The sequence below is a fragment of the Nuphar pumila genome, chromosome 2 (genome assembly GCF_984573655.1).
Source record: "Nuphar pumila chromosome 2, dmNupPumi1.hap1.1, whole genome shotgun sequence".
Classification (NCBI taxonomy): domain Eukaryota; kingdom Viridiplantae; phylum Streptophyta; class Magnoliopsida; order Nymphaeales; family Nymphaeaceae; genus Nuphar; species Nuphar pumila.
Genome location: NC_143250.1, coordinates 96,335,429 through 96,357,408, shown reverse-complemented (window position 1 = coordinate 96,357,408; position 21,980 = coordinate 96,335,429). Strand labels below are relative to the sequence as shown.

The following is a 21,980-nucleotide window of genomic DNA, read 5'->3' as shown; positions in this document are numbered from 1 at the left end:
AACTGCTTCTAGATCATTACCATCCTTACTATCTGAAGCAAGTTTCAGAGAGTCACCATATCCAGCAAGGTATCCCTCGTTTTCTCTTGTGATGATTGATCTGCATTAAAGCCTTTTAATTGTGTCACATAAATCTTTCCAAGGTGACAAATCTATCATTGAAAGACATTTGCTTGCTGTCATACCATCAGAAACAACAATTCGCTCCTGTCTTCTACTAATGCAGTCATCCTCATCTGACAGGGCACATTTTCTTAAAGATTTTTTCCCTTGCTTTACCAGCTTCACTGCTTCTATGTTTTCACCCAAGTGTACTGCTAAAATCCATCAATCAGTATGAGATATTCTAAAAGCAATCATGCATCCCATAATATCAGGATGACAGAGGAAAGGGAGCTCCCATACCTGTAGAGTTTTTAACAGACACTGACAGACTTAAGCCACCATCAGTTTGAGACGAAAGAGAGAGATCATCATTGCTTCCCAAATTCTTGTGTTTTTTCCCATGCAAAGAAGAGTCACACCCACCAACAGATATGTCTTGAACATTTTCCTTTCCCTAAGAAGAAGCACTAAACCATAAATTGGAACCATGAGGTAACCCTATGAGAAATAAACTGAGCTAAATCAATCAATCAATCAAATGTAAGCCATGTCTTAAAAAGAAAAAAGAAAGAAAAAGGGAAATGTGTAGTGAAATGGTAGTCTTCAAATATCACCAACAATGTTCACCAAATAGATACAAAAGTGGACAATCACCAAGAAGGAATTCACCATGGAGTTCACTCACAAAACACACCAAGGAGTATTCTCACAAAGCCCATACAAGGGCACACAAGAACATAAAATAATAATGTTTTTATGGATGAAAATAATGCAAGGAAGCATACATCAAATGAGGGGAATCATCCCCTTTTATATACAAGAAGGAAGGCTCATAGAGCCATTGGACTAGCTCCAACAGCTAGAAGCCTTCGGTTGACTGATCAAAAACAGAAAGAAAAGAACAAAAATATAAAATATAAAAAATATGTTTACATGTTAAAATATATATATATATATAATATATATACACATTTTAACACTCTCCCTCAAACTTACGGTATGATAACTGAAAGTTGGCCTAAGAAAAAGTAAAAACGAGGAGTTTGTCAACTGGTACTCGGATGTGACATAGGGTAGATCAATAGTGTCATTTAGATACTCCTCTCGAACATAGTGGCAGTCCATCTCGATGTGTTTTGTGCGCTCATGAAAGGTCTAGTTGTTGGCAATATAGATGAAACGTTTGTTGTCACAACACAATCATGATGCTCCTGATATCTGAACTCCCATATATGCTAGCAATTTTCTAAGCCAGACTACCTTCATCGTTGATGTAGGTATGTCTCAGTATTCAGCTTCAGTCGAAGGGAGGGAGACCTTTTATTACTTCTTGCATCGCCAATAAATCAGATGTTCACCTAAAAAGATACAAAAACCTGTGGTTGAGTGCCTATTATTAGGATCACCTCCCAAGTCAACATCAGTATAAAAAGTTAAATGTAAAGTAGATGAAGCAAGCAATAAAATGCCTTGATAAATAGAATGCTTAAAAATATATCTAATAATGTATAAAAGATCTCCCATATGAACAGAAGTAGGAGCGTGCTGAAATTGACCAGTTGTGTGTATAACATGTGTTATATCAGGTCTAGTAATTGAGAGATAAGAAAGAGCTCTAATGAGTTGTCTGTAAAGAGTAGGATTTTCAAGTGGTTCTTCATCATCGACTCTTATCTTCACATTGACAATCTCAGGATTATCAACTCTCTTGTCATCTATAATACCAGACATGAAAACAACATCAAGAGCAAATTTAGACTAAGTCAATAAGTATCCTCTTGGGAAGTAAGCAACTTAAATCCCTAAAAAATACTTTAAAATCTTAAATCAATCATTTCCAAATGATCTTTGAGAAGTTTTTTTATGTTTTCAATTCCATGTTCTCTGGTGATGATCATATCATCCATATAGAGAAGAAGAAGAAGAATACTTACATTAGAAATCTTAACAAATAACATTGTGTCAGTCAAAAAAGATCAAAATTCAATATCAAGCATGACCTGACTAAACCTTATTAAGTGTCATGTGCTGGACCCAGTTTGGGCCTGGATCCAGTTTGAGTCTGACCCAGACCCAAGCTGGGAAATCTTATTGACGTGTTTACTGGGGCACGCATGTAATATTGTAACTTGTTAAGTTGTAACCTAATACCTAATGCTTAAATACATTAAACCAAGCCACGATAACAGATTGAAAAATATCGCCAGCCTGTGTGCAGTAAAATCGACTCAGCGTCTCATCTTCTTTCTATCTTTTTCTTCTCACTTTTCCCTCTTTTGCAGATCAGCCCAGGAGGAAACTGATGTTCTAACATGGTATCAGAGCGTGGTTGGACCTAGGGCTCGGTGTTGATTCCAAAAGGTATGACCTTAGAGATCATTTGATTTCGGCCAGGAAACTTTCCCTCTTCCAATCTGGGTTATCGTATTCTCTCTCAAACCATGATCTCTTCTTCTCATCCAGTTTTTCTTTTCTTGAAAGCACTGTCGTGTTTTTCATCTGAAACCCTATCTTGAAACTCGTGATTTCCTCTTTCTTCCTTCATCTGAAAACACGATTTCTTCTTTCTTACTTCTCTAAAATTTGTTTTCTCATTCCTTTATTGTTGATTAATCTGAAAATACGATTAATCAACATCTCTTGAATCGTCGCTCGTGCTTTCTTTTCTTTTCTTTCTGTTGGATTTGTTTTCTCATTCCTTTATCTGAATATTCATCGTTGATTAATCTGAAAACTCAGTTAATCAACGTGATCTGACCCTTATTCACGTGATCTGACCCTTATTCACGTGATCCGATAACTTGAATATGCACAACGTTGATTAGTTATGCTTTGGCTTGATTCATAAATATTGAGTTTATAAGTTGAGTATTCTCGTGATCTGATATGAAAAAAAAAACAGATCTGAGTTTTGTTATAGTGAGTTCTCTTCTGGACTGATTTTGAACAGTCACATTATCTTGAGTTTTAAGTAATCATTTGATTGCCTTTTTCTTAGAGTGCTTTCCATTTTGTATTCTCGTGTCTCGTAACCATGGATTCTTTTTCATCCCAGTCTGGTTTGTCATCAAACTTCCTTAGTCAACGTGTTTCTGAAAAATTAAATAACTCCAATTTCCTGACTTGGAAGAGGCAAATAGTTCCTTTTATCAGGAGCCAAGATCTCTTTGGTCATCTAGATGGATCAATTCCAGTCCCACCAGAGTTCATTGCAAAGGAGGAAACAGACGCACATGAGGCTGCATCTACTCACCTTGTTCGCAACCCGGATTATGTCTCTTGGATGAGAAAAGATCAGGCATTAATTGCCTACATCACCTCTACCTTGTCTCAGGAAGTACTAGTTGCTATCCCCGACGACTGCACAATGATGGAATTGTGGAACAAGTTGACACAAACATACTCTCAGATATCTGAAGCAAGAGTTTTATTCCTCAAGCGAGAATTCCAGCTTCTTAAGGAAGGTGGTCTATCTATCATGGATTACTTGAATAAGACGAAGACTATTACAGATCAATTAGCCATTATTGGATGTGAAGTGTTGGACAAGGATAAAGTGCAACAGACATTGAATGGTTTAGGCCCAGATTATCATATATTGATGACATCATTATTGTGCTTGCCCGTGCTTCTCACATTTGAAGACCTCCGAGCAAAACTTCTACAATACGAAATGTAATTGAAAGGCATCGCTGAAGATTCTAGTGCTCAATCTGACTCCCAAGATGTCATAGCCATAGGGTTCTCCTTTGGTCGTGGACGTGGAGGAAATGACTTCAAAGGAGGAAGAGGTCGTGGTAGATTTGCAGGTTCAGGTTTGCTTCACACTCAATATGTCGTTCAACTCTAATGCGAAGAACCAATCTCAAAGAGTTGTCCCGACATGTTACCTGTGCAATAAAAAATGACATATTAAGGCAAATTGCTAGTTTAATCCTCAAAATAAAGGCAAATTGCAAAACACTGAGAGCAAGAAGGAAGATAATGTTACCAAGTCTGATGGAGAGGTGACACAACTTTTGATGGCCGCACTGTCTGGGTTACACTTGAAACAGAATGATCAAGGATCATGGTATGTTGATTCAGGAGCAGCGACCCATGTTACAGGCGATGTTGGTAAGCTCTCAAACTCAGTTTCTTATTTTGGTAAAAATAGTATTATTACTGGAGATGGATCTCACCATCACATTTCTCACATTGGTAATGCAATCATTCCTTTGTCAAAATCATCTCTCAATTTATCAAATGTTGTTCATGCTCCTAACATAAAAAAGAACATCATCTCTGTGTCTAAACTTGTTGATGATACACATTCTTATGTTGAATTCACTCCCTCTTCTGTGTATGTCAAGGATCTTCAAACGAGGGAGACATTCGCTGAAGGGGAGCAAAAAGGAAATATGTACATCTTTAAGGAAGATCCATTTGCGCGTACCAGTCCCGTCTTGAAGCCCTTATTGAAGTCTAATTCTTTTCAGTCTGAGTTATCTAAGTCAGGTCCTGAGTCTGTTTTTAGTCTTTCCAAATGTAATAAGCCAAGTCTTTGGCATAATCGTCTTGGTTATTGCAGTTATTCTTTTCTTGAGAAACTTGTATCAAGCAAATTAATTCCTAAATCAAGCTTAGCTCTTGAGATCAGTAATAAAAAGTGCCCTAGTTGTCAGATGCGTAAGAGTCATATACTTCCTTTTGATTCTGTAAATAAAAGAGCTTCAAGATCCTTTGAAATTGTTTATTCAGATGTTTCGGGTCCTGCGCCCGTATGCTCTTCTTCTGGCAACAGATATTATGTCATCTTTATTGACAGCTACTCTCGTTATACTTGGATATTCTTTATGAAGCATAAGTCTGAAACCTTTTCCATATTTCGCAACTTTCATACCTTTGTTCGAAACCATTTCTCTACCAATATTTTGCATTTTCATTGTGATGGAGGTGGTGAGTATACATTGAAGGATTTTACTGATTTTCTCCAAAGTAATGGAATAAAGCGTAGAGTGTCTTGCCCACATACGCCACAAAAAAATGGGGTCGCTGAGAGAAAGCATAGGCATATTGTTGAAACGGCCATGAGCATGATGCACGACAGTAATCTTCCCATTAGTTTGTGGACAGAAGCATTCCATTCAGCTGTCTATATTATAAATCGTCTGCCTATGACAGTTTTGCAAAATAGTTCATCATTCTATTCTCTTTTCAGCATTCAACCCGATTATAATGCTTTGCGTGTGTTTGGATGCATTTGTTATATTCATATTGATGATTCTCTTAGGAACAAATTCCAACCAAAGGCTTCCAAGTGTAGATTTGTGGGATATGTTGATGATTATTGTGCAAATCTGAATGAAGCACACAGGAACCGAGGCAAAGAGAGAGAGAGGGAAAGTTGATAATTACTTTAGGGCTAATCTCCTCTAGTTTAAATAGAGGAGATTAGTCTAAGAATTAAATTACACATGGGTCCCTCATTATATATAAAATACCAAAACACTACTTAAGAATAAAAAAAGGCTTCAGACGACTAATCTTAACACTCTCCCTCAAGCTGGAGCATAGATATCAATCATGCTCAGCTTGCTGCAACATTTTGAGAAACTTGGCCTAGCCAGAGGCTTTGTAAAGATATCTGCAACTTGGTCCTCCGAGTTTAGATGCTTGGTAGAGATATGACCAGCTTGAACCATATCTCTTATGTAATGACAATCAACTTCAATGTGTTTTGTTCTCTCATGAAATACAGGATTATTAGCTATATATGTAGCAGCCTTGTTGTCACACATCATTACCATAGGCGATGAAACCTTCACTTGAAGATCATTTAGTACAGTTCGAACCCACATCAATTCAGCTGTTGTTTGGGCCATAGCCCTATATTCTGATTCGGCACTTGACCTGGCGACCACTGTTTGCTTCTTACTCCTCCATGAAATTAAGTTACCTCCCACAAACACACAGAATCATGTGGTAGATTTTCTATCCTCTATAGATCCAACATAATCAGCATCAGAGTAAGCAACTATCTCCACGGTCCCCCCTTTCTTGAAAAATAGTCCTTTTTCGGGAGAGGATTTTAAATACCTGAGTATCATTATTACAGCATTCCAGTGTACCTGAGTCGGTTTGTCCATGAATTGGCTAACCTTACTTACTACTAGAGAAATATCAGGTCTAGTCACTGTCACATATAGTAGTTTTACTACCAGTGACGATAGCTTCTGCTATCAACAGGTTTTGACCCCTCTTCTGATAACTGAACTTTGTGATCCATGGGAATATTTGCTGGTTTAGCTCCCAACATTCCTGTCTCTTTTAATAAATCAAGAACGTACTTCCGCTGAGACAAAACCATACCTTCACTGTTCCTGGCGACTTCTATGCCCAGAAAGTATCTAAGTGGACCAAGATCGTTTGTAACAAAATGATTTTGAAGATGAGCCTTTGTAGCTGCAATATCTTTCAAATCATCTCCTGTAAGAATGATGTCATCCACATATACCACCATAACAACTAGACCCGAGCTAGTTTTCTTAATAAATAATGTGTGGTCCGATGCTGACCTGTTAAAGTCAAATGTTGACATTACTTCAAACAACTTTTGAAACCATGCACGAGGACTTTGCTTAAGACCATATATCGCCTTTCTTAATCTACACACCTTTTGACACTCCCCCTCAACCTCGAACCCAGAAGGTTGATGCATGAAAACTATCTCAGACAAATCCCCATATAGGAAAGCATTTTTCACATCTAATTGACACAGGCTCCATCCATGGTGAACAGCGACAGAGAGAACAAGACGGATGGTACCCATCCGTGCAACGGGAGAAAATATTTCAAAGAAATCAACCCCATATGTTTTGAGTATAACCTTTTGCAACTAATCTAGCCTTGTATCTCTCAATCGAACCATTTGAGTTGTACTTGATGGTATATACCCATTTACATCCAACAATGTCAATGGAGGATCGACCAGGTCCCATGTCTGTTGAGACAATAGGGCATCCATTTCATCTTGCATTGCTTGCTTTCACCTGCTGTCGAGCACTGCCTGTTGATAGCTTAGAGGAATAGTTTCAGCAGATAAGGCTGAAATAAAAGCTTTCATCTGGTTTCCAATTCTGGCATCGGACACAAACTGAGACATAGGATATAAGGTACATTGTCTTGTCCCTTTTTGTAAGGCGATTGGCCTGCTATCATCAATTTGAAGGTCACAGTTATCAGGAGTACTTACCTCGGGAGAAAAAGAAGGTGAAGGCACGGGAGGAGGTGGAGCTCTACGCACATATACCAATGGAGGATTATGAAACAGTGAGGAAAGTGGAGTTGGGCTCGGTAATTGTGGTACAGATTCCAAAGGAAAAGGAGGGACAGGAAAAGGAAAAGAGTCATCTTGATCCACTTGCATCTGAGCACTAGTACTAGAATAATATGGAATGGACTCCAAGAAAGATACATCTGCACTGACATACTCCCGACGGGAATTCCGTTCATAACATCGATACCTCTTTTGATTTTTGGGATACCCGATAAACATACATTTTGTTGCTTGAGCTGCTAATTTATCGCGGTCAGGACCAAGTCTATGCACAAAGCAAACACATCCAAAAACCTTGGGTGAGAGAGAAAAAAGCGGAGCATTAGGATACAAGATGTGCAAAGGAATTTTATCTTCCATGGATGATGATGGCATGCGATTGATCAGATAACAGGTTGTGATAACTGCATCACCCCAATATGACGCAGGAACATTGGATTGAATCATAAGGGTACGAGCAACATCAAGGAGGTGTCTGTGTTTTCGTTCAGCTACCCCATTTTGCTAAGAAGTATAGGCACAAGAGGTTTGAGGTTGAATGCCATGGTCTTGATAAAATTGCACCAAGGCTTTGGTTTTAAACTCAAGAGCATTATCAGTGCGAATAATCTTGATAGCAGATTCAAACTGAGTTTTTGTTTCAATAACTAGAGATTTGATAATAGTAGGAACTTCAGACCTTTCTTTTATTAAGAATACCCAAGACAACTTAGAAAAATCATCAACAATAACAAGATAATATCGACACTGAGTCCTGGTAGGAATTTTACTAGGACCCCATACATCAGCATGAAGAAGTTCAAAGACCCTATGACTGGACTGACTCTGACTAGAAGGAAACGAACTCCGACGATGCTTTCCCAACTGACATGCTTCACACTGAAATGATGTAGCAGACCCAAGCTAGGAAATCCTATTGACGTGTTTACTGGGGCACACATGTAATATTATAATGTGTTAAGTTGCAACCTAATACCTAATGCTTAAATACATTAAACCATGCCGCGATAACAGATTGAAAAATATCGTCAGCCTGTGTGTAGTAAAATCGACTCAGCGTCTCATCTTCTTTCTATCTTTTTCTTCTTACTTTTCCCTCTTTTGCAGATCAGCCCAGGAGGAAACTGATGTTCTAACAAACCTATCATACTAGGCTTTCGGTACTTGTTTAAGACCATAAAAAGTTTTGTCCAAATGAAGAGTTATCCCCTTAGAAATAATTACACCAAGTGCGGATTCTATATACGCTTCTTCAACTAGGCTTCCATTAATAAATGCATTTTTGACATTCATCTGGTATATAGGTCATTTTCTAACAGAAACTAAGGCTACTAAGGTCCTAACGATGGTCATCCTAGCAACTGGGGCAAAGGTTTCTTCATAATCTATATCATATTCTTGAGAATAGCCCTTGCCAACTAAGTTAGCTTTGTACCTTTCAAGGGTTCTGTCACTCTTGGTTTTCACCATAAATACTCATCTACAACCTATGGGCTTCTTTTCATGTGGGATGTCTTGAATAGTCCTAGTCTTGACCCTTTCTAAGGCTTTTAGTTCTACTCTCATGGCCTCTCTCTAATGAAGATGTTCTTTAGCTCGAGCATAGGTAGGGTGTTCTATATATGAATGAATTAAAGCAATGTAATGCTTTGTACCTATGTAACATGGGTATAGGTATGGGTACAGAGGATACCACACGGCAATTTAAAAAATGCGAGTATAGGGACAGGGCTATATATATATATATATATATATATATATATATATATATATATATATATATATATATATATGAGAGGAAAGAGTTTGGGTCTAAAAGGGGAAGGTGAGCCTCTCTCTCTCTCTCTCTCTCTCTCTCTCTCTCTCTCTCGCGCGCGCTCACTCAATCACTCACTCACTCACTCACTTTGGAAGGAGGAGGAGGTTGAAGAGGGTATGCTCTCTCTTCCTCTTCATCTTTCATCTTCTTCCTTCTCCTCCTCTTCATGTTCCTCTTTCGTCGTCTTCTTCCTTCTCCTCCTCTTCTTCTTCCTCTTTCGTCTTCTACTTCCTTTTCCTCTTCCTCTTTCTTTTTCCCTCTCCTCCTCTTCCTCTTTCGTCTTCTTCTTCCTTCTCCTCTTTCTTTTTTTCTTCCTCTTTTTCCTTTCTTTCTCCTCTTCTTCTTCTTCTTCTTCCTCATTGCCTTTCACCGACATAAAAAAAAATGGTTTGGGTCAGGGTTGGACCCGACCTAATCCGGACCAACACGTACCCATGTTGCATCCAGTACTGGTACCCGTGTTAGTGAAAATGAAATGCATACTGCACTGGCATCTAAAGACAACTTTTGCAGTAGGTTTCAATTGTTAATTTTTAAAATGAACTTCATTGTTACCTTTGTGAAAGGAAATGAAGTGTCTTGTTGTGATCTTCGGCAGAAATCTTTTCAATTAAGTGAAATATTGCATAAAAAATGTTTTCCTATTGATGCAAAAAAATTGTGAGTTTATGACTACTTTAATTGAAGAAAAACCTGTTGAATGTATTGTTTTAGATGACTTGTTGCTTCGTGATAAATTTTTGCAAATTTCATCTATTGTTGAAGTTTTAAAACAGGTTAAATAAAAATTTTGTGAAGAATTAAATTGGAGAACTCAAGTAATCACCCATCTTGTCAATTTAAATTTTTTGAGCACATATGAGCCATATTTTTCTTTTTCTTTTAGAATTATAAAGTGCCAAGTATTTATTGAAATATGTTTGTGCAGGTATTATAAAGATCCACTTGAAAAGAATCAAGATCCAAGGACGAAGCCTTTCGACCTAGGAGGGAATGATGCAGGAGCATCGGGATCCGCACCCCACATGCGAGGAGTGGGAGTGAAATCCACATCTAAAATTTTGATCCAAAATGCAAAACCAAAGTTACCTGAGCCATTTTTTATCCATTTGGGCCAATTCGGGACCCAAAGGTATTTTGATAATTTAATCCACAGTAATTTTCTGAGAATTTTGCATAATATATCACAAAAATTTTATTTTTGTATTTGGTTCTTATTTTGTGAATTTTGGAACCTCAAACAATATTGTAATGTTTTTATTTTTTTATTTTTTTTTTTTTTGGTAAGAGTCGGATCTTACAGATCCGAATAGTTCTAGTACCCTATAGGATCCGTTTTGTGGTACTATAGGGTATAGTGGGTCTATGGGTAGATTTTTTTTTCTGAATCCAATTGAGTATGGGAGCGCACTTGACAAATGGTTTAATGTGATTGGTTTTGGAGGAAGGTGACCACTTAAGTGGCCAACCATAGCTAGCCACCTTCCCTTAAGCCTCTTTGTGTGAAAACACGTGAGAGAGAGAACCTTTCTTGAGAAGTCGGCAGCCCTTAATGTCTCGGCTGCTGCACTCGTGCCTTTATTAGTATAGGGTTACAATTATAATTTACAGGGACAAAATTGCCCCTTATAAGTAACACATGTTACATTATAATACAGCTAAAGTAAAACTCGTGGATGGATATGGATCCGATATCGGATCCATATCCAATTCATATTCCACATTCTAATACCCTCCCTCAAGTTGTGCATGGGATTGAACCATGTGCAACTTGTTCTTCAGATACCAGAAGCGGTGACTTGTAAGACCTTTTGTAAACATATCGGCAACTTGGTCTTCTGAAGGCACATAAACTGGTTCAATCTCTTTGTCGGCTATCTTTTGTCTGATGAAATGTTGATCGATTTCAATATGTTTAGTCCGACTGTGATGAACAGGATTGAATGCAATTTGTATAGCACTTCTATTATCACACATAAGTGTCGAATTTGAGATATCCTCTCTCATCTCTGTAAGAAGATGCCTAATCCAGGTCACTTCTGCTGTGGTAGCTGCCATAGATCTATACTCTGCCTCTGTGCTAGATCTTGCCACAGCCTTCTGTTTTCTGCTACTCCATGAGACAAGATTTCTCCCAATGAAAACACAGTATCCTGAAACAGACCTTCTCTCATCTGGATCCCCTGCCCAGTCTGCATCTGTATAGGCAAGTATGTCACGTTTTGGTGATTTCCATGAAGACTGAGTGTATGTGAGTCCATCACCCATCGTTCCTTTGAGATAGCGAAGGATGTGTTTGACAGCATCCATGTGACCAGTCTTTGGTTCATGCATGAATTGAGATACTTGATTGACAGAATACACAATGTCTGGTCTAGTGAAGGTAAGGTATTGTAACATACCTACTAAACTTCGATACTTGACTGCATCAGGATATAACTCACCATCACAAATACTGAGCCTTTGGTTAACAACACTGGGTGTGGGTAGAGGTTTACAATCTGTCATTCCTGCTTTAGCCAGAAGATCAAGAGTGTATTTATGTTGAGTTAATGACATTTTATCACCTTGTCTATCTACCTCTACTCCAAGAAAATATCTCAGCTCCCCAAGGTCTTTCATTTTGAACCGCATACTCAATAGAACTTTAATTCGCTGAATGTGGTCTGGAGCATTACCAGTGATAACAATATCATCAACATATATGAGTAAGAAAACCACAGTGGTACCGTTCCTATATATGAACAGAGAATGATCAAGTTGGGAACGAAAGAAACCATGTTTATGGATTTCTAAGGAAAAACTTTCAAACCATGACCTAGAAGCTTGCTTCAATCCATACAAAGCTCTGGTTAACTTGCATACATATTCTTTTGGGCTTCCCTCTGCATAACCTTGAGGCTGCTCCATATAGACTTCTTCCTTTAAGTCCCCATGAAGGAATGCATTCTTAACATCAAGCTGACTGAGGATCCACCCATGTTCAATTGTTAGGCCAAGTATAATGCGAATAGTTCCCATTCTCACTACTGGGCTGAATGTCTCATCATAATCCTGACCATATTCTTGAGTGAAACCCTTGGCCACAAGACGCGCCTTGTACCGTTCAATGCTACCATCCGGTTTATATTTAATTTTATAAACCCATTTGGAACCAACAACATTTTTATCTGGAGGACGGCCAACTATCTCCCATGTTCGACATTCATGAAGTGCCTCGATCTCCTCATTCATCGCTTCAATCCATTTGTTGGATTGGATAGCTTGATAAAAACCAAGTGGTTCATCGTGTTTTTCAATCTGGGATAGAAAGATCTGAAAGTCCATAGAAAAGTTGTCATAACTAACCCACTTTTCAATAGGATGCCTTATCCTGCCTGATCTTCTTGGTGCTTCTTTGTCATTAGACAATGCAATGTGTTCTTCAGTAGGTACATTCGTTTGCTCTCTAGATCTCCTGGTATACACATTTCCTTTGTATCTTAGACACTCTGCTTGTGATGCATCATCTGAAACTGTCTCACCATGTATGCTTTCAGGAGGCAGAATAGTATGCTCGGCAGCATGTGAAATAAGTTCAGCACTAAGCCATGGATCATACCAATTAGCAACTGAACCAGTAGGTTCACGATTGGCACCTGTTTCTTTTCCCATAAAATTATTTTCATCAAAAACAACATTTCTGGAAATTCTGATCTTCTTATTGGCAGGATCATAGCATCTGTAACCCTTGTGTTCATCTGCATAACCTACAAATTGGCATATAGAGGCTTTGTCTTGGAATTTAGTTCTCATGGATTTGTCAATATGAACATAACATGTGCATCCAAAAACTCGTAACTCATTATAATCGGGATGTGCACCAAAGATAACATAATAGGGAGATTGATTTTCAAGAATAGGCATGGGAAGGCGGTTTATCACATGAGTGGCAGTGTGAAAGGCTTCAGACCAAAGACTAATGGGTAAGTTACTCCCATGCATCATACTCATTGCACTTTCCACAATATGTCTGTGTTTACGTTCAGCGATTCCATTTTGTTGTGGTGTGTACGGGCAAAAAACTCTACGATGCATCCCATTATCTTGGAGAAAATCTAAAAATTCTTTAGAGGAATACTCACCACCCCCATCACATTGGAGAATTTGGATATTTTGAGAGAAATGATTTTTAACATAGGCATGAAAGTGACGAAAAATGGAAAAAACCTTTGATTTGTATTTAATAAAGAATATCCAGGTAAAACGAGAGAAGTTGTCAATAAAGGATACATAATATTTACTTCCAGAAGAGGAAGGATTAGGAGCTGGCCCCCAAACATCTGAACATATTATCTCAAAAGGTATAGAAGCTCTTTTATTTATTTGATGAAAGGGAAGTACATGACTTTTGCAGACCTGACAACTGGGACATATTTTATTTCTCAATAAAGATGAAACAGACTCCGAAAGAAGACCATTGGACACTAACTTTTCAATAAAGACTTGACTACAATGACCAAGACGAGAATGTCAGAGATCTGACTTATTACATTTGGATGTACTTAAGACACTTTTGAGGACGAGATCAGACTGGGGCTTCAGGACACTGGAGGCTGGATCTTCATTAAAGACATACATGTCTCCACGTCGCTCTCCTTTAGCGAACATCTCCTTCGTTTGAAGATCCTTGACAAAGACAGAAGTAGGAGTAAATTCCACAAAAGAATTGGTAGAATCAACAAGCTTGAAAACAGATACAATATTTTTCTTTATATTTGGTGCATGAACAACATCAGATAAAGGAATGGATGACTTAGACAAAGGAATGACGACATTGCCTATGTTCGAAATAGGGTGGTGAGTCCCATCTTCGGTTATAATATTAGATTTTCCAAAATAGGGAGTCATAGTAGAGAACTTACCTGCATTACCAGTGACATGGGTTGCTGCCCCAGAGTCAACATACCATATTCCATCATCATTTTGCTTCAGATTCAAGTTGGCCATAGTAGATAGAAGGAGATCCTTAGCATCCTCACTGACTCGGAACGTACCTGCAGTTCCTGATGCACCAACATTTCTGGTGTTTTGCATTCTATTCCGATTTTGTGGGTTGAACCAGCAGTTGGCCTTGATATGACCTCGTTTGTTGCACTGATAGCATGTGGGAACATTCTTTGAAAAATTGGCATTAGAATTTGGTGTAGGTAGTATCCCACGTCCACCCTGAATTGGATTTCCCTTGCCTCTGCCACGCCCTCCTCGTGTACGATCAGCAAACATCCCTGTGACAAGAATCTCATGCGTAGATGATTGCCCTGCTGAAGCATCAGATATGCTTTTCAAAGACATCTCGTATTAGAAGAGTTTAGCACATAATTCCTCAAAACTGGGCAACGAAGGCAAGCATAATAAAGAAGTGACAAGTACATGATACTCTGATCCCAGGGCATTCAGTGTTTGTTGCACCTTTTCTTTATCGGACACTGGATATCCAACAAGGGCTAATTGATCTGTGATGCTTTTGACTTGATTTAAAAATTCAATAATGGTCATTGCTCCCTTCTTTAAAAGCTGAAATTCACGCTTGAGAAATAGCACCTTAGCCTCTGATATCTGAGAGTAGGTTTGAGCTAAAGTTTCCCACAATACTTTAGATGTGCAATCATCAGGGATAGAAACCAAACTTCTTGCGACAGTGTGGAAGTGATATATGCGACGAGAGCCTGATCACGTTTCATCCAAGCAGTAAATACAGGATTGCGGATGGTGCTTGACATTGCTCCATCTCCTTTTTCTTCGGTGGTGACAAATTCCGGAGGTATTTGAGTGGAGCCATCCAAGTGACCTGAAAGATCTTGACTGCGAATAAAAGGGGTAATCTGCCTTTTCCAAGTCAGACAGTTATTTGTATTCAGTTTTTCTGAAACCAGTTGCCCCAGGAAGTTGGAGGAAAGACTAGAACTGCCTGAAGAATCCATTTGTAGGCTTATGACAGGAATGTGGCTGAAAACAAAGAATAGAGTGACGCAGCTTATGACAGAAATAGGTACCAGAAGAAACGAATTCAGCCTTCCTGTGTAAACTGTGAATGAATGAAGAAGAAGAAGTAACCAACTGTGAATGAATGAAGAAGAAGAAGGGACCTGCAGTGGTTGTGTGAAATAAGAAAAAGAAGTGCAGATGTTGTGTGTGAATTAAAAGGAATAAGAAAGATTACAGTCAGTTGTTGTGTGTGAATTAAAAGGAATAAGAGAGATTACAGCAGTTGCTGTGTGTGGATTAAGGAAAAAAAAAACAACTACAACAATTGTTGTGTGAAATAAGAGGAATAAGGAGAACAATAAGAAAAGAGGGTGAAATCACGGAACTATAAGAAAAGAAGGTGAAACCAAATCACGGTGAAACCACGAGGAATAAGAAAAATAAATGACAGTGAAATCACGACAAATAAGAAGAACTCAGCCTCTTTTTGAGTGAAGGGGACAAACAAATCAAGAAGTAGATGCCTACAGAAAGGAATAGGGGAAATAGAATGGGAACCTGATTTACGTGAACTGATTCACGTTGCTGAGGAAGGCAGATTCACGAGTTATTGAAAACTCGGCTTTTGCTGATTTACGTGAACTGATTCACGTTGCTGAGGAAGGCAGATTCACGAGTTCTGAAAACTCGGCTTTTGCTGCAGCAGTCTTGGCTAGTGCACGTGAACAGATTTGGTAGTTCATGTCGCTGAGGAAGAAGATCCTTTTTCACCCAGGAATACAGCGTGCTCTGATACCATGTGAAAACATGTGAGAGAGAGAGAGAGAACCTTTCTTGAGAAGTCGGCAGCCCTTAATGTCTCGGTTGTTGCACTCGTGCCTTTATTAGTATAGGGTTACAATTATAATTTACAGGGACAAAATTGCCCCTTATAAGTAACACATGTTACATTATAATACAGCTAAAGTAAAACTCGTGGATGGATATGGATCCGATATCGGATCCATATCCAATCCATATTCCACATTCTAATACTTTGGTCTAGAATGGAGGTGTTACCCAAGGCCACCAGCTCATTCTCCCTTGGTGGCTCCTCATTGGCCAGCCAAAAGGAGAATAAGACAAACAATTTGAAAAGGAGCTTCTCATTGGCTTCCAAGAAGGTGGCCTCCCTTGTGGCCAATGAGAGACCATGCTACATTGTCTTCCATATATAAAACTTTTGAAAAAAAAAATGAGAAGGAAAAATGGAGAGAAAACGTGAGCTTGTGGGTCTTTTGCACATATGAAAAATTCTGAAAAAGGTTTGAAGCTTGAAGAAGGCAAAACATGAACTTGGTGAAGCATTGAACTTGTAAAGATTGAGGGAAAAAAATGTGACCTTTTAGGAGGGGTTTGAACCTTCTATGTGGCTGGAACTTGTGAGTTCCAATTTGGTGAGTGAAGGAGTGATGGACTGATTGGAGGTCCCCTTTGGACGTCCTTCCTTAGGTGTGCTTCTTGCTGAACTGTGTGAAGAACCGAACTTGTGGGTGACGTTTTTTGGAGCTTCTGGACACCAACCTGTTGCAGCGTGCATTGGAGACCTTGGAGTTGCCACAAAGCTCACGTGGGAGCTGAACTCGTGGCCACACTTCCAGATATTTGTTCCTTGCATTAAAATCCTTTTATCGTTTTGTATGCTTGAATCGTTAGAGGTGTTGAATCCATGTTAATGTGTTGGTCGAAATTATTTTCTGTAATGAATGTGGGAAATGAGATCTGATTGAATAGGGTTTGATATTTCTATGTTGAAATCTTATCAGTGTTGTTGGAGTTTTGTTGACTGATCTAAGGGTCATTAATATATATATTAATATATATATATATATATATATATATTTGTGTGCAAATCTGATTTTTATCCCCTGTAGTTTGACGTCATCACTTGTTCTAATTGTTGCATGAAATTTCTGTCAACTGAATCTGTCCCTAGTGTGTCCTGTTGAAGCTGATATATATATATATATATATATATATATATATATATATATATATATATATATATATATGCGTGTGTGTGTGTGTGTGCAAGTTCCGTTACCTGCAGCATAGTGTAACTTTGTTGTTAACAGCATGCTTGGGCATTCAATGTTAGGATAGGAGTGTTATTGCATTTAAAACGTCTGCTGTATTTAAGTTTCAAACGAGAACTTTTGTTATTCTAGCTGTGTAGCGTTGTGGCATTCTTACATGCACGCGAACAGCGACAGCAACCCATTTGCTGTCGCCCAGTTTCTGTCATCAGCTGGGGCGTCACCCATGCCAGGACGCTGAGTTTTGGCCGACCCCGCTTATCCTGTTTAGAGTCATCCAGTACCTCCTCAAACCCCCGCGAAGCTTGGCTCCCAGGCTGAGTTTTACCTCTTTGAAATTGTACCTGAACCGTGTCGTTCCCGATACCGAATCCTGCCATTTTCTGAACTGAAATCATTAAAATTTTCTGTCAACTGAAATTGCATATACAAATAGTATGTATATATATATATATATCATTGTTGCCTTAGGTATTTCCTCAGTGTATTCCGTATATATATATATATATTGGTATACCTATACATATGCGTACATAGTCTTAGTAGGGTTTAGCATAGTTAGTGTTTTATTTATTTTCGATAAACAACAAAATAGTTTTCAAAATTTATTTTCTCATTAGGTTTAATGGCTTCCGCATTGTACACTTACACTTGGCATGTACGCGCATTTGCGAGACCGACCTCCCATAGTCGGGTCGGGTCTCCATCACATGATCTAAAAAATACTTGAATATGAGTCACAAATGAGCTTTAACACTACCAGGCTCTGATACCATGCAATGAAATGGTAGTCTTCAAATATCACCATCAATGTCCACCAAATAGATACAAAAGTGGACAATCACGAAGAAGGAACTCACTATGGAGTTCACTCACAAAACCCACAAAGGGGTAGTATTCTCACAAAGCCCACACAAGGGCACACAAGAACATAAAATAATAATGTTTTTTATCGATGAAAATAATACAAGGAAGCATACATCAAGTGAGGGGAATCATCCCCTTTTATATACAAGGAAGGCATAGAGCCGTTGGACTAGTTCCAACGGCTAGAAGCCTCCAGTCAACTCTGTGTTGACTGGTCAAAAACAGAAAGAAAAGAACAAAAAAATAAAATATACAAAATATATTTGCATGTTAAAATATATATATATATATATATTCAATACATACACGTGCACAGAAGTTGACTACTGTGCATAAGAAAACCTCCACCATGTGCACAGAAGTTGCAACCTGGAGACTGAAGACCCAAAGATATCCAATTCACATCTGTCAGATGAACATTACAAGAGAGACCAACAACAGGAAACTAATTCATGACACAAGAGGAGTCTTCAATTGGGCATTTCAACAAAGAATCAAAGACATTAATGTACAACAAAGTTCCTTCAAGTAACAAATTTGCAAGGATGCAGATGTAAGGTCAAAAACATGGCATGTTGGTAAAATAGGGGGCAGTGTATACATGTTCATGTGAGCATCTGCATGTATTTTCCCCTTACACCCAGATCCTTAGACTGGAAACATGCTATACACAATTAACCATACTAACAGTGCATCTTTTTCAACAACCAGTTTGTTACATGAAAGAAGAAAACAGATAGATGTCAGCATGATGCAACACTATTACGCTCTTACATAGGACAGTTACAGCAGAATAATTCATTGGCAGCTTATACATAGAGACTAGAACACAATGTTGAGTCCTCTTCCATTTCTCTGCTACCTAGAGCCCCATAGGTATTCTCCATAATGCATCTCTTTGACATGAAAACTGTAAAAACCATGGACACAGGAAGTGCCTACCGCTACCACCCACATAGATCTAAAACTGGTAACCGAAAGCTAGGTTGCTTCAAACCTTAGAGGGAAGCACTGTATAAAATCTGATAAGCATGCATTGCACTGCCTCAAGTATGCTTCCACTAAACAGAAACTGCAAATCCAGGATTAACAAATTGTGATTTCCATAGACAGGGAATACTAATTCACCCATTCTAATTGAGTTGTGTCTTGCATGGATAAACTCGCATATTTTTTTATAAATTTTAAGTATAAAGAGAGTGTGCCGATCTTTTAAAAACTTAGGGGCCTTTGAAGGAATTGATTTCCACTAAAGAGAAAAAAGACAGTCAACATTTTCTCCATCCCTAAGAATAATATGGATAGCATAAATGCATAAATCTCTCCAGTATTTCAAAAAATATTGAAATATTAGCATGAAGTTTTTTTGTCAAAAAAATATTGTAGGTGCAAGCCTATGGTCTAGGAGGGGGAGAACCAAGGTTGATATTTTGTATTTGTTTATTATCATCATTATAAACATATCTTGGTGGTGTATTTTGAAATGCTTAAGCTTTTCAACTTTTTCTTGTTTTTATGATTTTTAAAATTTTATGTTAAATAATTATTATTTCTTTTGTGGGTCTCTAGGTGACATCTAGCGTTTTTTACTACTAAGGTTCAGCCTCAAGTAATAACGGATCTTTCTGCGGCATATCATGGTTTCTTCATGTACTTTATGTACACCACATCCACCAGTGCATCAGTGCAAGAATATGCAGGATATGAAGATCAGCTGCTCTAAACAGGAATGAAGTTCCTGTCCACTGCTTCTTGCCTTTGCTTCTACTCTGTTACAAGTACTTAACCCTCTACCATTCTTAAAGTATTATGAAATTGTACACAAGTATATAGCTCCTGTTAATAGGTGTCCACAAAATTTTTTTACCCCCACCATCCTCGTTTCTGCGCTGGTATGTGACCCGAAGAATTAAATACTGATGATTTGAAAAATATCTAAGTGAATTCCAGATGCACTTGTATGAATAACAGGTACTTCACTCTGTTAAAGGTTCTTTAGCTCCTCTCAGGTTGGTATCTGATAGCTCCAATGACTCTAAACTACATGAAAGACAGTTAATAATCTCACTTAAAGGCATAAACTGATAGAATTAAGATAGCATTACTGATGTAAATTACACTGCATTTGACTCAAACGGTTTGATTCATGAACATTTTTACTAACTTCCACATCAAGTGCTTAAGCCAACATGATTTTTCATCAAGAAATTATTTATTCAAGGACCAAATCAATGGACCTCACCAATAATCAAGAAATAAACAAAAGTATAGGTAGATAATGAAACACGTATTTGAAAAGTTTGAATAATTAACAAAAACTATTATGTACATTATGAAGTTTACCAGAAGGTAGCACTGATTGCTGCAAGGTGTTCCAACCTCTTCAAGTTCACCAGAAAATGGCAATTTTTCACACTGTTATAAACATCAAATATAATAACATGTCCTCAAAGTTCATGTGGATAACAGAAATAACAAGCAATCCAAGAACATACAGGAATAATAAGTCCTTGGGAACACCCATGCAAGCGACAGTCGAAAACCTGTATCAATATACAATTATTGTTAAGCTATCTAACCATACAAACGTGCATATGACATGAAATCATAAAGCTTTTTTCACAACAAAAAAATTGTTTCAAAGAGCAAATATGTAAGTGCAGGACTACCAAGCAGTGGCGACAGAAAATATTGTCAAAAGAATCCAACGCAGAACTAAGGCTCTTGTTCAACATTATGCTCCTCTCCACATCCATCTCATTATTTTTAACATGTTTCTCCTCATATTTCTCCTTCAACGAGTCATATCTTGCCTGCACCACTTACATAAAAAGAATGTATAAGATCTCAATAAAGCAGAAAAATTTTCCCCAACTCACTGATGTAATCATTGGTAAAGGTTCTACAGATCCAAACCACAACCAAACAATGAATGAGTCCTAACATATAAAACCTTGCTTTTTAAGAAAGAGGCAACATCCCAAGCATCCAACCTCCTATCAACTCAAGATGATGAGAGTCATAAAATACAAAATGATGTTACCTTTATTTCAGAATCTGTTGCTTTTATGCACTGGATCAGAGCATTCAGCACCATCTGTGTTTGTCCATGCTCCTGCAGAATCTTCCTAAGCATCATAAAATCATCAAAACAAGAATCATGTCACCTAATGCACAGATGAGACATGAAACACTCCTGTGTGAGAACAAGCAACCATCATTCATGTTAGTGCATTAATAAATTACTGTGTATGATATATGCTTTCAAAACAGTAAAAGATCTTAACAGGAATTGTTTTCTTCCTCTTGTACCAATGGTCCAAATCTGATGTCTGGGCAATAAGAAATGGTCAAGGTTCTAGAAGGAAAATGTTTAGATGAGCAATAAAATTACAAGTTAACCTCTATCAAATTTGAATACTTTGCAATTGAGTTGTGTTGAGCAGAGTGGGGGCAGACTATATCGACTTCTATCATCTGAATGGAAGAACTTTGGGATCTTCTCATCTTCCAAGCTCCCATGCATCTTATTATCTTCATCTCATTCGATGGTTAGCTTGGAATAGGCTGATACGATCAATACATGGCAATGACAGATAATTTATTCAACTCCAGGGCATGTATGCAAGACTCATCACATGGCTGGGGCACAGATGATATGGAACTAATCAAATAAAACATGGCTCGCCAGCTTCCCAACTGATTAAACACGATAAATAAATGTCTTGTGTTAAGTTGGTGATGCTGTCAATGATGACTGCAATAAGTGGCAAGCACAAGAAGTAGCACGGGTCCTCTCTCAAAGGAACATGTTTAAAGACTGAATAGG

General features: G+C 38.1%; 1 protein-coding gene across 1 annotated transcript in view; it reads right to left on the bottom strand.

Annotated features, from left to right (window-relative positions):
- The window catches only part of LOC149846257 (histone-lysine N-methyltransferase EZ3-like), a 37,703-nt gene that overhangs the window by 124 nt on the left and 15,599 nt on the right, over positions 1-21,980 (bottom strand). Inside the window, exons 4-10 of the mRNA XM_089990744.1 lie at positions 21,195-21,279; positions 20,821-20,964; positions 20,647-20,694; positions 20,495-20,566; positions 406-559; positions 186-314; positions 21-100 (exon numbers count right to left, since the gene is read on the bottom strand). Of these exons, the coding sequence (XP_089846870.1) occupies positions 45-100; positions 186-314; positions 406-559; positions 20,495-20,566; positions 20,647-20,694; positions 20,821-20,964; positions 21,195-21,279 (688 nt within the window). The 3' untranslated portion in view covers positions 21-44. The remainder of the gene's footprint in view (positions 1-20; positions 101-185; positions 315-405; positions 560-20,494; positions 20,567-20,646; positions 20,695-20,820; positions 20,965-21,194; positions 21,280-21,980) is intronic.